The 14,469-nt window shown below is 36.9% G+C and overlaps 1 protein-coding gene across 1 annotated transcript; it reads right to left on the bottom strand.

Annotated features, from left to right (window-relative positions):
• Positions 1 to 57: 57 nt before the first annotated feature.
• Positions 58 to 9,538, bottom strand: LOC101167607 (gonadotropin-releasing hormone II receptor-like). Its single transcript, XM_004067289.4, has 4 exons — positions 8,957 to 9,538; positions 5,959 to 6,552; positions 2,816 to 3,020; positions 58 to 1,245 (listed from the first exon to the last, which is right to left on the bottom strand). The coding sequence occupies exons 2-4, from the start codon at positions 6,532 to 6,534 to the stop codon at positions 719 to 721; spliced, it is 1,308 nt and encodes a 435-aa protein (XP_004067337.2). The 5' UTR covers positions 6,535 to 6,552; positions 8,957 to 9,538; the 3' UTR covers positions 58 to 718.
• Positions 9,539 to 14,469: the final 4,931 nt, after the last annotated feature.

Raw genomic sequence — 14,469 nt, forward strand, 5'->3', positions numbered from 1 at the left:
TGGATAAAGGTGGAAAGATTTCATGTAATCCATGGACACCAGTGAAGATCACAAATGATTGAAAAAAAAAGGTTCAGAGCACTGTCTAGTGGGTCTAGATGACCCAACTCCCAACGTTAAAGTGCCTAGGATAGCACAAGGGGAACCGAGAATAATAAAGCCAAAAATAATGATGATGAATGAACACCTTCAACAGGATCTTTATTGTTTGTCGAAGTGCAGAAACAATGTGGGTAATAAAAATAATGGAATGTTTTACTTCAAACAATACAACCTAAAACAAAATGTACTTTTACACCAAATGGTACAGGTGTTTTATTTTCTATTTCTCCTTTTACATTTACAATTTGTAGATGACAATGATTCTAAAAGGAATCAAGTTTGCAGAAAATCAGTTTGTTACCTTGTCAACATGAAAAACCTTTTCATGTATTGTTTTTAACCATGTTTTATTCCTTTTTTTCTACCCAAACAGCATCATAAACTTTGGGCCCACATTTTGTTCACAAGGAATTATAAAAGAATAGTTTTTCTTTTTTTTGTTCAGAACTTTCCAAGAAATCCTAATGTATGCATTTAGTTTACAGTAGCTGTTGGTTCTGTGCTTTTTGTACAGTGGTATGAAAAGGCTTTAAATTGTAGGTTTAAATCCATACATCAAACTTGGGTCACCATATAACAAAATTATAATCCCGGTATCAAAAGCATCTTTACCCTCTCATAAAATGCTTTCACGGCTGGACTGGTTGAGAGATCTCACTGCCTTGCTCTCTGCCAACAGAAGATTCCCTTTGGGTGATGGTAAGTCTGCTTTGCTGTGGTTGTCTCTGTGCAGAACAAGTCTCTCCTGACTCGGATGCCATAACTTTCTTTTCAGAGACAGAGAACTTGCGGCACAAGTAAAGGATCCAGTCACGACAGTGTTGATGTCTGCATCTGTTGCCTCTGCAGCGTTGCCATAGAAACGCCGGAGCTTCTTTCGAAAGTGAATGGTGAACAAGCCGTAGATCACGGGGTCTAGGCAGGCGTTGAGCAGTCCAAAGATGAACAAAATGTGGGTCAAGGAGTGGGACACTTTCCCCTCAAGGTCATCGGGAGAGAACCAGTACCACAAGCCCAGCAGGTAGTACGGAGTCCAGCAGATTATGAAAGACAGGACGATCACTATACTCATTTTTAACGTTCTCATCCGGGCTTTAGGGATGTTGTTCTTGGAGCAGCGCAAGTGTAGCTCACTGGAGGGCACTGGGAACAGATCGGATAGAAATAAAGAGAATAGGACGGTTAAAACTTAACAATAGTTGATTTTTTTATCCAAATGTCCAAAAAAAAAAAAGTTTTATTTCAGTAGTTCATAAGGACCAAACAGGGGATTTGAAATGCCACAGCACTTGTCACTTGTCACAGCAAATATTGATCCAGCACTGCTGTACTCCTTGACCCATCAGAGTCAGTTTCTTATGCCAGGGAATAAGAGTTTTCTGCACTACCGCACACTGTAACACTTCACTGAACTGTGGCCAAAATCTGAACAAATTTTTTCAAGTCGTGACGCTTCTCCACAGGCTGAGCCAAACATTTGGTGTGTGAGGTGACCTGTGTGGCTTCGGCTTTAATTGATAAGCTCTGTTTTTCTGAGTAGTTATTCTGACTTTAACTCTAGAAATCCTTCCACTTCACAACATGATTGATCCATGTAACACACTATGAAGTGAGAGCTTTATAAACGTACAGAACTATCTCTACTGTAAAGCAGAGAGTGGTAAAAACTGTTTAAAATGCCAGGCACAGCACACCTGCACAAATAGGGAACTCTAATTGGCTCCTTCACCTTCTCAAGTCTTTCATTACGCCTACAAAATGAAGTTCATCAGTTTTACCTGCAGGTAAAACTGATGAGCCTCATTTTCTAGGGGGGGTCAGTGGAGAAAATGAAAAGATTACTGCTCCCAGTTTATCTACAGGGAGGCAGGCAGATGTGTCGGTACAAAAAAGATCTGAGATTTCCAGCTGATTTGATCAATCTGTTCAGACCAAAACACTGCTGCTTTAGTGTAAGATGATAGTAAGGTTCAGTAAATAATTTCAAGGACACAATAACTCTCAATGAGGTCTAAGTGTATAAAAGATGACAGCTTCAAATAGCTGAGTAAATGGTAAAATTAGGACCTAACTTCTATCGGTTTTTAGATGATGGATAGTTCAGTAATAAATTACGTATCTTACTGTAATCCTTAAAAGGGAACATCGTTCAACAGGACTTTATGACAGTTGCTCGAATTTCCTCCTGAAAATTCCTTATTTTGATCATTTTACCTTGGAGAACAATCTGAACAGAAAATATTAAATTGTGATGAGCCAAAAAGCAATTCGGACACCATGCTCTCTGTTTTTCTTTTCTTCTTTTTTTAAACAGCAAATATGACGTCACCGATTTCAAGAAGTGAAAAACTAATCAATACGATCATTTTACGACGACTATTTACGAATCCACTGTGTTCTATTGATGAAAACATTGATGGTTTATTCAAAAAATGTAATTTAAATACCTGTATTTCACAAAAACCTTTAAATTGCAATGCATTGTCGTCTATATCACCCAACCTAGTGAGTATCGATGCACACTGGATCTTCGCAGAGACTTTCGGGAAAATTTCTATAGGCCACTCAATATTGGAATTGTACATGCACTATCTTGTGAGTAGTGAAGGAATTTGGACACAACCTTTGTCAGTACGAAACTGGACCAAATTGCTATTTTAGTATTAAAGGTTGCAGAGCCCCTGTCCTAAACTTTGACCTCATAGGAACTCACAGTTGTCTCTTTTCAGTCGTTTGGAGATCTCACAGAAGATCCTGGTGTAGCAGGTGATCATGATGACCAGCGGCAGCAGGAACAGACAGGCAAACGTGAACAAGTTGTAGGCTGTTTCATGCCTGTGACTAACAAAACTTCCCCGAGTGGCACATTGAGTGAATTCCTCAGGATAGATTATGGTCACATTGTGGAAGAGGAAAATCTGTGAGGAGAAGTAAAAACACAAAATGGGAGTAGTGATAGATAGTAGCTTCATGAGTCAGATTCTAAAAACATCAAAGCACATGATTTTGCAAAAAATTAACTTTTACTATTGAAAATCGTGATTAAAAGTTCTTTCTATCTTTGGGATATTAGTTTTTAAGTCTTAGTTTTAATTTTTAACGAAAACTGCTCACTTCACCACTGCCTCCTCTGAACATAAACTGACAATAGTAAGTTTGAAGGGATTGTTACCAACTGTTGTTTTTCTTTTCTCTTGAATTAGGACATCAGCGTGGGAAATGCGGAAAAAAAAAGTCTCCTCCACTAAACAACCATGCAGAAATCATAAAATTGAATTGTTCTGAGCAGTTTCTTAGTAAGTGTGAGTTACTTTATCTGTGTAAACAAGCCCACATAGAGTAATAAGATACAAAAACCCTCATGAGACAACAATAAAATAAAAACGAGCAGGTCATATTCTGTCAGTTAATGTAAGCTTTGTGTGAATTCTCTGTTTTGTTATGCAGCACATGTCTTCCGTTGGTAAGATCACCTGTTGTGGATGATTTTGCATCAAATGCAGCATGTTATTAGCCTTGTCTTGGTCAAACATATGTTGTCTTCCTGAAAAAGTGAATTATTTATTGTTTCTTTTAAAATGTGTCAGTTGCTTTTTTCCCAACTGGAGCATTGTACCATAAAGGAGGCAGTTTTTTTAGCGGATCACTGATGACAAGCCGGATCTTGTCTTTAATTTGAAAGGTAATGATTTTGGGGGTTTATGAAACCGTTTTGGGTTATTTTGTCCCCCCCCCAAATTCGACAAATGGATCCTTTTCCGTTTCGCCTCAGTTCATTTATAAAAAGATGTGGCCCAGTGAAGACAAGCTGCACGCTCACATATGGCCTTTTTGTGCATGACTATGCATGTAAATGAGTTAGCGGATGTAAAACTGCTCTTAGCCATTGATTTCAGTCGTCTATGGAATGCTTTCCTGTCTGTTTTAAATGGGGGGAGGGAAGCAAAGATCACAAGCATTCAGTATCTATTTTCAGGTTTTCCTTTATGCTCAGAGATTTCTCCAGATCTTAAAAATTATTTTCTGTTCAATAAGGGGAATATTGTTTTTTAAAGATATTTTTTGTCCTCAAATTCAGCAATTTTATAATGATAAAATTAAGGCTTTTAAAAATATACAATATGCACCACTGTGAATAAAAGGTACGTCTTTTATTTTCTGCTGTTTCCTTCAAGGATCACTGGTGGGGTTCATCGGCCTTTATCTAACCATGTCCACTACTTCCTTTTCCTTGACATCTTTTTTCATGTCCTCTTTCATCCATAAATATTCTCTGGTTGTCACCAGGCGCTCTGCCTGGCAGTTAACCTCTGGGTCTTTCAAACTATTATATCTGGCTTCACTGGCTTTATCTCCTTAATTATTTAATACGAAACTTCTTATCAATCTCTAAGAGAACCTCAGTCATTGGTAAAAAATGAAAATGGTTTTTGTTTTTATCATGGTAAATTGCTAGTTTTTCTCTTTTCCTCTAATTTGCATCATGAGCTAATTCAGAATTGTCTTGAAACTTTTTTAGTCTGTATTAACAATACACTTATCCTTATGAAATTGTCTTGATTAAGATTCAAACACAACCAAAAGAAGTATTTTATGATCTTCTTTATTTCTACTCAGTGAAACCTGGACCTGTTTGGATAAAAACAATACTGGCTTCCTGGTAGAGGATACTTGCATGCTGTTAAATTGTTTCATTTTGTTCCACTTCATTTTGTTTCGTCGATTTATTTCCAACATATTATATAAACAATAGATACGTTTTAGGCTCGCTGATACCAATTTTGATTCATTCTTTCAAAATAGTCTCTATTTGACAGAACTTAAGAACTATAAACATGTTTTGAAAAGGAGACAAGCAGAAGCTTATCTAAGCCTACTCCTTTATACCCACTCAACTTTGACAACAAAAGTATAAACAAAAAAAATTATTTTATTGTATATTAGTAAAAAAAAAAAAAAAAACTTCAAATTTAAGTTTCAGTTATTTTAAAAAACTGTCTGGACCCATATTTCATATCCTGGTTATGACTTTATCTCAGGACCCAAAGTCCTTCTGGCAAGTCAGCTTAGCCCCCATCCAGCATCTAAAGTTCTCAAGTTTTTCCTGTTTCAGTGCTAAACTGCATTAATATTCAAGATCCACTAGATGTGAGAAGGGGTTTCCATGTGGAATCAGGTAGAAAACTCAAAGACAAAATCTAAACCCAGATGAGCTGCAGATGAAATATGTGGAGGTAGCAGTGAGGATGAAGATGATGGAAAACATTTTCTTTGAATGTTCAGAAAGGACGGCAGCTACTGGAATACAGTTCAACATGAGCAGGAGAACACACTAATCTTACAATGAATATTTCTTTTTGTGAATTTTAGTCAATAAAAACAACTTTGATGGCGGGTAAAATGGGAAAATAAAGAGGGATTACGACACTTGTTAGGTCAGATGTAATCCAGGACGCGTGACAATGATGCCCCAGGTTTTGACTGGCTCTCAGAGATCACGTGTTTCTTTTATCATCACATCATCCAGCCAAAATCACAAAATCCTGATGTCTTTTTGTGATGTTTCTTTCTAAATAATAATATTTGTGTTTTTTGTTAATTATCAGAAAGGAAAATAGAATAAACACTTCATCTTCCTCTAGAGTAAAAGTAAAACATTTAACTGTACAAAACTCAAAACATTTTGTTTCCCATTACGATAAACTGTACGAAGACAAACTTCTGCTTTAAAAAAGCACTGGTGATGTAGATTTTAGCACTTTTAATTTAACTAAATGCAAGTTAAAAGTTGAAAATCTGTAAAGTTGTTCTTGATCTTAAGTCTCCATGCACTTTCAATGCAGTAAGTGATTTTACCTGAGGGACTGAGAGGATCACACTCATCGCCCACGCCGCTATCAGCATGACTCTGTTCCTCATCCTGGCTTTATTGATAGCCAGAGGGTTGAGGATGGCTGACTGTCGGTCCAGACTGATCACCACGGTGACAAACGCGCAGGAGTACATCGCCTGAAGCTTCAGAAACATCAATAACCTGCAGGCAAAATCCCCGGCCAGCCACTGAACCGTGATGTTCCACACAGCATCCAGAGGCATCACGATGAAGGTCACCAGCAGATCTGCCACCGTCAGGTTGATGATCAGCACCTTAACGTGGGACTTTCGTTTCCCATCACTCTGTGCTGCCCACAGCACGGCCAGGTTAAAAAAGGCAGAAAAGCCGCACAGAATGAAGGTGATGATCACCCTGACTTTGGCTGCTGTGGAGAACGTTGGGAGCTGCAGGACATTGCAGCTGGTCCAGTTCAAAGAGGAGAAGTTGCAGCTGATGTTGGCTTGCTCATCCTCCAGCAGGTGATACATGGTTAGAGTAGATTCATAAAGAGAGTCATTCATTTCTGCAGCCTGCCAGAGGAGGATCATTCTTTTCATCCAACGCAAATGTCAGATCTGGAGAAAAACACAAAAACAGAACCAGACGGAGACAAAATGGATGAGTCAAGATATATCAAGTGCTTGAAGATCATCAGCGCACAGCTGTCAGGAAGAAAATGCAAACAGTTTATGAATGTATGATTCATACAGTTCTACATCACGAAGAAATAAAAATGGACTAAAACACAGCCACTGAGATGTTACCCAATGGGTTGCATTGGAATGATGGAGAAAGTTTTTGGCCTCTAGTTATTGCTATTTTGGTCTAAAAAAAGTCTCACTCCAATCATATTTTGATCTGTTGTAAAATTGTTCCCAGTGTTCTTTTACTCATGATTATACTGTTTTTTTGCCAAAATCCGAAAACCTGTCTTGTTTTTTAGTACATAGTTTCTGCAGAACGATAATGGTTATTTAGAGATTCACCTCTGTTTTGTGGGTGGGATTAATGGCGCACAGCAACCCCACCCCCCTTACCCCTCCCTTTTTCTAGGAGCCCAGAGCAGAGAGTTTGTGGTCCGCCCAGCTCATTTTCCACGACACAAATATGATATTTTTCCAACGGCATTTTTTTTTCATCTCTTCCTGATTCATAACGATTTTAATAGAGACATACTCTGAAATATTATTTTAATATTATATTTCTTCATCCATGTCATCTGTCATGAGAAAAAAAACACAAAATGACTGCGTTTGGTTTTCATTGCCAAACACACATTTCTTTGGAGTGAGTCTTTAATGAACCTTAGATATTTTTTTAAAATGAGCAACCAAACCAGATTGATGTTGGAAATCAATTCAACAACGGAGGATTTGTCTCTGACCTGTCAATCAAAACACAACTGCAATTCTAATAAAAGTAAAAATATATCAAGAAGACATTCAGCTACAGGAACGGAATTTTATGAAATGGTAATGAAAATAAATTTTGAGCGTGTCTAAATCTAGAAGTTGGGCGGTTTCAGCTAGTTTAAACTTTTCAAGATGAGAAAATAAAAGTAAGGATTTTAATTACATTAAAAAAAATTCAAATTCCTGAGTTCAAATCTTTAAACCAATTACCTTTTTTGAATGACTCTGAGTAAAAAGTATGTGACCCCCTTGAGTTTGTGAAAAACTAGAAAACGTAAATGAAAAAAAGAATCATTTTTATTCAGACTTTACAAGAGTTAAATCAACATTAAACGTCTCTGAAGGACACGTTTATCAAGTCTATCCTTTCTATGACTGAAGGCAATGTTTTATTACATGAAGGTAGCTGCGAGGGCTTTAGACCCTTTGATACCTTTATCATTGAACATATTTCATCACTACATCAACAAAAAGAATTTCAAATGCCAAAAAAAAGAGAAAAAAATGAGGAAATCATGTGTTACTTTCTTTGAGACAAAGATAAAACAAGAAAACAAGGTGGAAAACTGGGCACATAATCAAAGGTCTTTGTTGAGGCTTCATCCTTGCAGGCAGATGATCAGGAAGCATCTGGCTTGTCATCAGTATACAGTTGGAGAGACAGCCGTCTTGATATGGGCACATTACTGCAGCGGGGATGGCTGTCTTCTGGATGAGTATCACTGATGCTGAAACTGTTGGCAGAAGCTGCCTTTAGAGCATTGAGTTGAGTTTTTGCAAAACCTCTTGAATGTTATGAAACTGAACTAACACGCAAATGAAAATGAAAGATATTAAACTAGTAGCTGGGGCAGAAAAATATTTCTTTGGTTAAAAAAATTGTAAAATTGTCTTCAGTTGGTAAATCTTCAAAACGTAATAATAAAGTAAGGATTGAAATAAATTGCATATGAATATTAGGCTTTTTACTAAGATTTCATACTGCTTTTAGTCTATTAGTGTTTCTCCTGTGGTCAGTAATTACATGTATAAAAATTTAACCTAATTTGTTTTGAGAAAATATGAAACAGTTGGTATTTGCTGTGCAATAATTATATAAATCTGCAAACGCTGGGTCACTAATAAGTTCGAAGCTGAAGTTTAGTCCTTTTTTTCTATCATTTTTGACACATATCTGCATTTTTTTGAATGAAATTGATAGTTTGGGTGCCATGCAGCTCCTTACGTTATGGTGCATCAGATGTAATTAAAATGAGAAACCTTTGCCTCATTCGACTCCACAGTTTTGCCTGCTGCATCACGTCCACACACTTTAATAAATTAAATTCGATTTGCAACTGTTTTATTTACAGTTATGTAAATGATGCGCTGCTTTAGGGATTTGATGACCGTGTTTACATGTTCAGCCCGTTTTTCCCTTAACCAGCAAGAAAAATAAATGTATTTGGGGGGGAAAAAAAGAATCCCAATCATTTTAACAATATTCAACACATTCTTTTCTGTTAATTAAGCACTCTTTATCATTAAATTGCATGTTTAGAAAGAAAAACAACGACAATAAACTTACCATCGCAGGTGACGAGGTTGTGGGATTCCCCCCCTTAAAACCAACAATGAAAATTTATCAGAGGTTGCTGGGAGTCTGTGGTTTTCCTCTGCTGTGAGTTTGTTGGGCTCTAGGTTGCGGTGGTCTCTGCCTTTATCCGCGCATCAGAGAGAGCCGCGCGCACCTCCGGGGAGGGGTCTGACCTTAACTCCCAACACCAGCACAGCCAAGGACGCACGGCGTGCGCCACGACTGCTATCAAGATCTCATGCTTATCCGTACAGGAAACCATTAGGATGTCCTTCCCTGCTCAGGATCAAGGGGTTCTTTAGCCCTGTTTCATGTTCCAATCAAGTCATGGACAGATAATAGGCTTTATTAAACAAAATGCAAACATTTCAACACCAAATCAAAAGAAAAAAATAACCTACAGATCTTTTAATGATTCTTTGAAATCCTCAGCCTCTTCAGGGTGAATTCAGAGACCAAAGTAAAGTCAGTAAACTTGAGACACTCCTGCACTTTTGAAGATTTGAAGTTTGTTTTTATTGATAAGTTTAGTTAGTTTCCTACAATCTTATATAATCTTCAATATGTCGTAGTCCATCCATTCATTCGGGATTTGAAATTTAAATTAAACTTTAAAAAAAGTTTTGATTTCCAGTCAGTCTTTAGACTTAAACTATATTTTTCTTTCACAGTGAGCCAAGTCTAGTCCTCAGAAAAAGCTGCATGTTTCACATTTGTATGCTTCTTTATTTCTTTAATATTCATAAAATGTGGAAAAAGTGTTTGTTGTACATGGAAAAATCCCCAATTATCCTCTGGTTAATGAGTGTGGTTTTAAGAAAAGCAGATTTCTTTGCAATTTTGCACTTGCCCACATCGCGTTCAAACTAAAGAACAAGCTCAAATATTTATTGATTGTATTCAGAGGGATAATTTTTTATGGAACCAATTTTGTGTTAGAATTTGTTTGTTTGTTTTACTTATTTTTATGATCTATTTTCGTTACTCATCCTGTCACCCTTGCAATTATACATCCATTATGTTTCATGGGTTTTTAACTATGAGAGACAGTAGGATGCAGTGATACATGGTTAATACATTTGTCTGAAGCTCTAACTAATGACTTCTGTTTCCATGGCGATGTCTCATAGAAGGAAAAGACGACGCGTGACAGGGATTCATTAAGGCAGCGTGTCATCTCCACACATTCCCCAACATGAACTGAATTGCTCTGATTCTTTCTAATCAGTGTAATCAGATAAATGTAAAGCACTGACAAGCCCTCACTTCGTTCCAAGAAAATGTGTCTAATATGGCTTTTATTTTCAACATTTTGAATCCCAGCGTTTCAAAGAACACTTAGGATTCCAATATCATCAAATTAAGAGGTTTTTCTTTAATGTAGTTCTTTTCGTTGTGTTTCTTTTTTAGAGTTATAGATTTACATGGAGTTCGGCTTTTGTTAATTAGTTTTTCAAAACACTAACAGCAACTCGATTATGAAATAATATTTTTGCCACAAAGAGATCAAGAGTCATTGTTTTGAATTAAGAGCTTCCAAATAGACATGTTAGCAAATATTTTATTACTAATTCTTAAAAGGGTTTTTTGAAAATAGACTTTTGGGGTGTTTTCTTTCATCTTTTGTAGTTGTACATGTTTTCTGAATTTCAGTAGTTTCTGCAGGTCTTGTCCCTATGTGAATCTCAGAAGACAGAGTTTAAATCACAGCCCAGCTTCAAACTGACGGAACAAGCTTCTTGTTTGCGGTCAATTGTTATCTGATGCTTTTGGCATCTGGGTTCTCAAGCAGAGGAAGGAGAAAGATGAGTCAATTGTTCAGAATAATTAGGATTTTTTTCACAATGGAAATGAAATCACTTTTCAATAGACTGAAATTCCCTCTTGACTTCCAGATGACACCAGTGATATAACGTTTTAAAAGTCGGTTATAATAATATGTGGATAGGCAAGGACAAAAATATTGTCTAGTATTGAACCGTTATCTTTCTGACAGATCGTTTTTGATGCCTGAATTTTTTTTTATGTTATTCAAACTGCAGCCTCCGGATTCATTCCAGATTTGTTTTAATCTGAGATCTTCCTGGGTGTAGTTTTTTTTGGTCTCCCAGGTGTTTGTCAGTTTTCTCCAGAGACTCTAGTTTTCTGCTAGTCCAAGAATTGGGCAAAGGTCTTATGTGTCTGTGTACCTTTCCTCTAGCCAGGTGACAGCTGGGACAAGCTGCAGCACTCCTGTGACCTTGAATGGAAGAAGAAGCAGATGCAGGAAACGGATGTGAATTTTAAAGGGAAGTAAGCATCTTCTCCAAATTCTAAAGAAGGTGTTTTATTGTTTGTTTGTTTTTTAACTGCAACGTTGTCTGTTGAAACTGGTGACAGTTTTTTTTTTTTCACTCCAGGTAAATCACACAATAACCAGATCTCCACCTTATAATCATGCGCACCCTTTACTGTTTAATGGTCAGGATGTGTTGTTTGCCTTCTCTACCTCTGTTGTGGCAAACTAAATTAGACACAAAATCGATACACACCGCCAAATCAAAACTCAAAAATTTGACAAAAATCATACCAACAATATGGCGAGGCAAGAGCAAGATAAAATGTATGTTATTTATGTGTGTGATTTAACAATCATCCCTTCATGATTCATATGTTTTTTTTTGTTTTTTTTTACCTGACTACAGAAAAAAATACCCCTAAAGGTCAGAGTTTTTCCAAATCATCTGGATTTCTTAAAAGCCTACAGAAAACTGGGCCATTATTGTCTTTTAGGAGAGAAATGGGCCACTACAGCAACCTGCAATAGACTTTTTAAGCCTTCTTCCAAACGCATTCCATTGAACTGTAACATTTAACATGCTAACTAGAACCTGTGGGACTGGAACGCTTCTCTTGTTTTGGTTCTGCCTTTGAGAATTGCACAGTTTAAGGGGAATTTTTGTCAGAAATCAGCTGTGGTTTTATAACCAAACTTGGCTTTTTGAGCAGGTCATTTTACAGCCTTTTAAAAGCAGTTATAAAAATGTAACCATAACTGAGCTTATTTGGATTTGAGACAAAACGATGTAATTTTATTGTAGATGATGAACACGGAATGAACCGAAACAATGTTTGCCCTTTAAAGCAAAGTCATAATAATGTAATGTGTAATTGTGTTGTTTTTTTATTTATGAAGTCTAAATTAAGACTTAAGACTTGTTGTTTTATTTCTTTTCTTTTCTTGTTTTTTATTTTTCAGTCTCCTTCACTGAATAGTTGTTGTTTTGATATAATAAAACAGCTGGGTTTTTTTGCACACATTTTCTTGCAGAATCACAAAGTTCATCACATCATATTGATTGTATATTTTATGCTTTCTCTTATATTGATTATTTTATATATCCCTGACAAGACCTTGCTGTAAAGTGGTGGTTTAGAATAAAGGGAAATAAATGTAAAGTTTAGAACGCAGTTGCATGCAGTCATCCAGTCTCTATGATCCGAAAGTGACTTTGAATAAAGATTGAGAGTGTTTCTTTGTAATGAATATGTGTAACTTTATTTGATCAATCTGCCTTTCACCTTTAAATATTTCAGGCTCCAAATGTGTTGCCTTGGGCGTAAAAGGTAGAGCAGCACACGCCTTATTGAGTCAGAATGAGGTTGCTGCGGGCAGAGATTCAACTCGGCTGGTTGACTTTCAACTCAAGTAGACTTTGACTGGCAAACTGCTAAATTTATAAACTAAGCACAAAAAGTAATGGGATTTATGTTTGATGCAACACAACATGTCCCCAGAATATTAATGTCGATGTAATTTATAATGAGGTCAATACAGTTTGGATGTATTTGTGCACACAGATAGGCTGTTTGCATGTTTCGTCCACCAAAAAAGTCAATAAATATATTTGATCTGCAGAGATAACAACTGATTTTATTCATAATAGATTTGTATAGAACCCCATACATATACAGACAGCATAGAAATCAGATTGGCACTTAGATTACTCCAATAAATTGTCTCTACTTTGATTGGTTTGCTTTCATTTGATGAAACTTGATTTACAAACAGCAAAGCTCAGCTGAAAGCAGTAATGAAACAGGCAATTAGGAGCAGAAAGCATTTGAGAGAAAAAGGCTATAAGTGACACCATCCTAGGGAAAATTTGATTTGAACTGCCACTCTGGGACAAGGACAGGGGGGAAGAAGAAGGTTATTCACTCATAATGAAAGTCTATAGTCTGGAACAGAGCCATGACGTTTTAGTGATCATCTCCACATGGTCAGTCAGTGTAGCTCTGTGATGGATGGCATCTTCAGATCAATCCATTTCATAACATGTTCTCAGCATGAAAATAAGCAGACAGTTTGAAAACAATTCAAGTGATTAGTACAAGCAAAAAAATGTATTCCTATGTATGGATTTGCATTTCTGTATTTTTTGTCTTTTCTAAAACAAGTGAAATTTGCATTTCTGGGCTGCATGGCGGTGCACTGGTTAGCGCTCTTGCCTCGCTTCAATAAGGCCCCAGTTCAAGTCTCAGCTCAGGGGAATGAAACAGATTCCCCTTTCTGTGTGGAGTTTGCATTTTTTTTCTGCCTAGGCTTCCTCCCATCGTCCAAAAAAACATGCTTCATAGGTTAATCGGTTACTCTAAATTGTCCCTAGGTGTGAATGTGAGTGTGCATGGGTGTGTGATTGTGGCCCTGCGACAGACTTGCGACCTGTCCAGGGTGTACCCTGCCTTCACCCATGATTAGCCGGGTTAGGCCCCGGCAGCCCAGTGACCTCGAAAGGGCCAAAACGGGTTTATAAAACGGATGGAAATTTGCATTTCTTATTTCAAGCTCCATTTTTTGTATTCATTCTTGCCTTTTCTGAGCAAATTTTTCTAAATGAAAACGTGCTCAATTTTCATTTTAAACCAAAGGTCACAGCAGTCCAACTAATAATCAAAGTGATCTGGACTTCAGCTAATCCACCTCCTGCACCGCTAATGTTTATATTTTCTAACATTTCAAGCTTCCTGAGGAACCGGCAGGTGAAACAGGTGAAGGTGACATATCAGGTTGATCCGCTGAATAGAAGCAGCCATGATGCCTATTAGCTAAATGGTACACAAAGTTGACTTTAAAGATCAACATCAGTAGTGAGTAAACATTCTAGTGAATGGGTGACAAGTTTGCCACAAATCAAAAAGCTAAAAAGGAAATTCACTGAGAGGTTACATTTGGGTTGACTTAATTTTTTTTAACCTATTCACACAAGTGGAACCAACATAAACCAGCTCTCTGTATGAGCTGTTTGTCTCGTCAATTCTTATTTTCTAAAAATAAGAATTTCCTCTTGCCATAACATTGAAAAAGCCCAGATTTTGGCTAAGGCCAGGGGGATGACAGCCCAGATTGGATGGCATACACAAAAATTTGAGGGATTTATATCAAAATATTGCTTTTTTTATTTCTGCAATCCTAAAAAAAAAAAAAAAAAAAAAAAAGCTTGTATTAAGGATTTCTTGTGTAT

The sequence above is a fragment of the Oryzias latipes genome, chromosome 3 (assembly GCF_002234675.1).
Source record: "Oryzias latipes chromosome 3, ASM223467v1".
In the NCBI taxonomy this organism is placed as follows: domain Eukaryota; kingdom Metazoa; phylum Chordata; class Actinopteri; order Beloniformes; family Adrianichthyidae; genus Oryzias; species Oryzias latipes.

What these genes read in the sequence shown, in the direction of transcription:
- LOC101167607 (XM_004067289.4), bottom strand. Translation starts at nt 6,534, where the DNA reads ATGAAAAGAATGATCCTCCTCTGGCAGGCTGCAGAAATGAATGACTCT. An exon ending in TGATCCTCTCAGTCCCTCAG is followed by an intron (nt 3,021 to 5,958) that starts GTAAAATCACTT and finishes TTCTCCTCACAG; the next exon opens with ATTTTCCTCTTCCACAATGT. An exon ending in ACGACTGAAAAGAGACAACT is followed by an intron (nt 1,246 to 2,815) that starts GTGAGTTCCTAT and finishes ATCTGTTCCCAG; the next exon opens with TGCCCTCCAGTGAGCTACAC.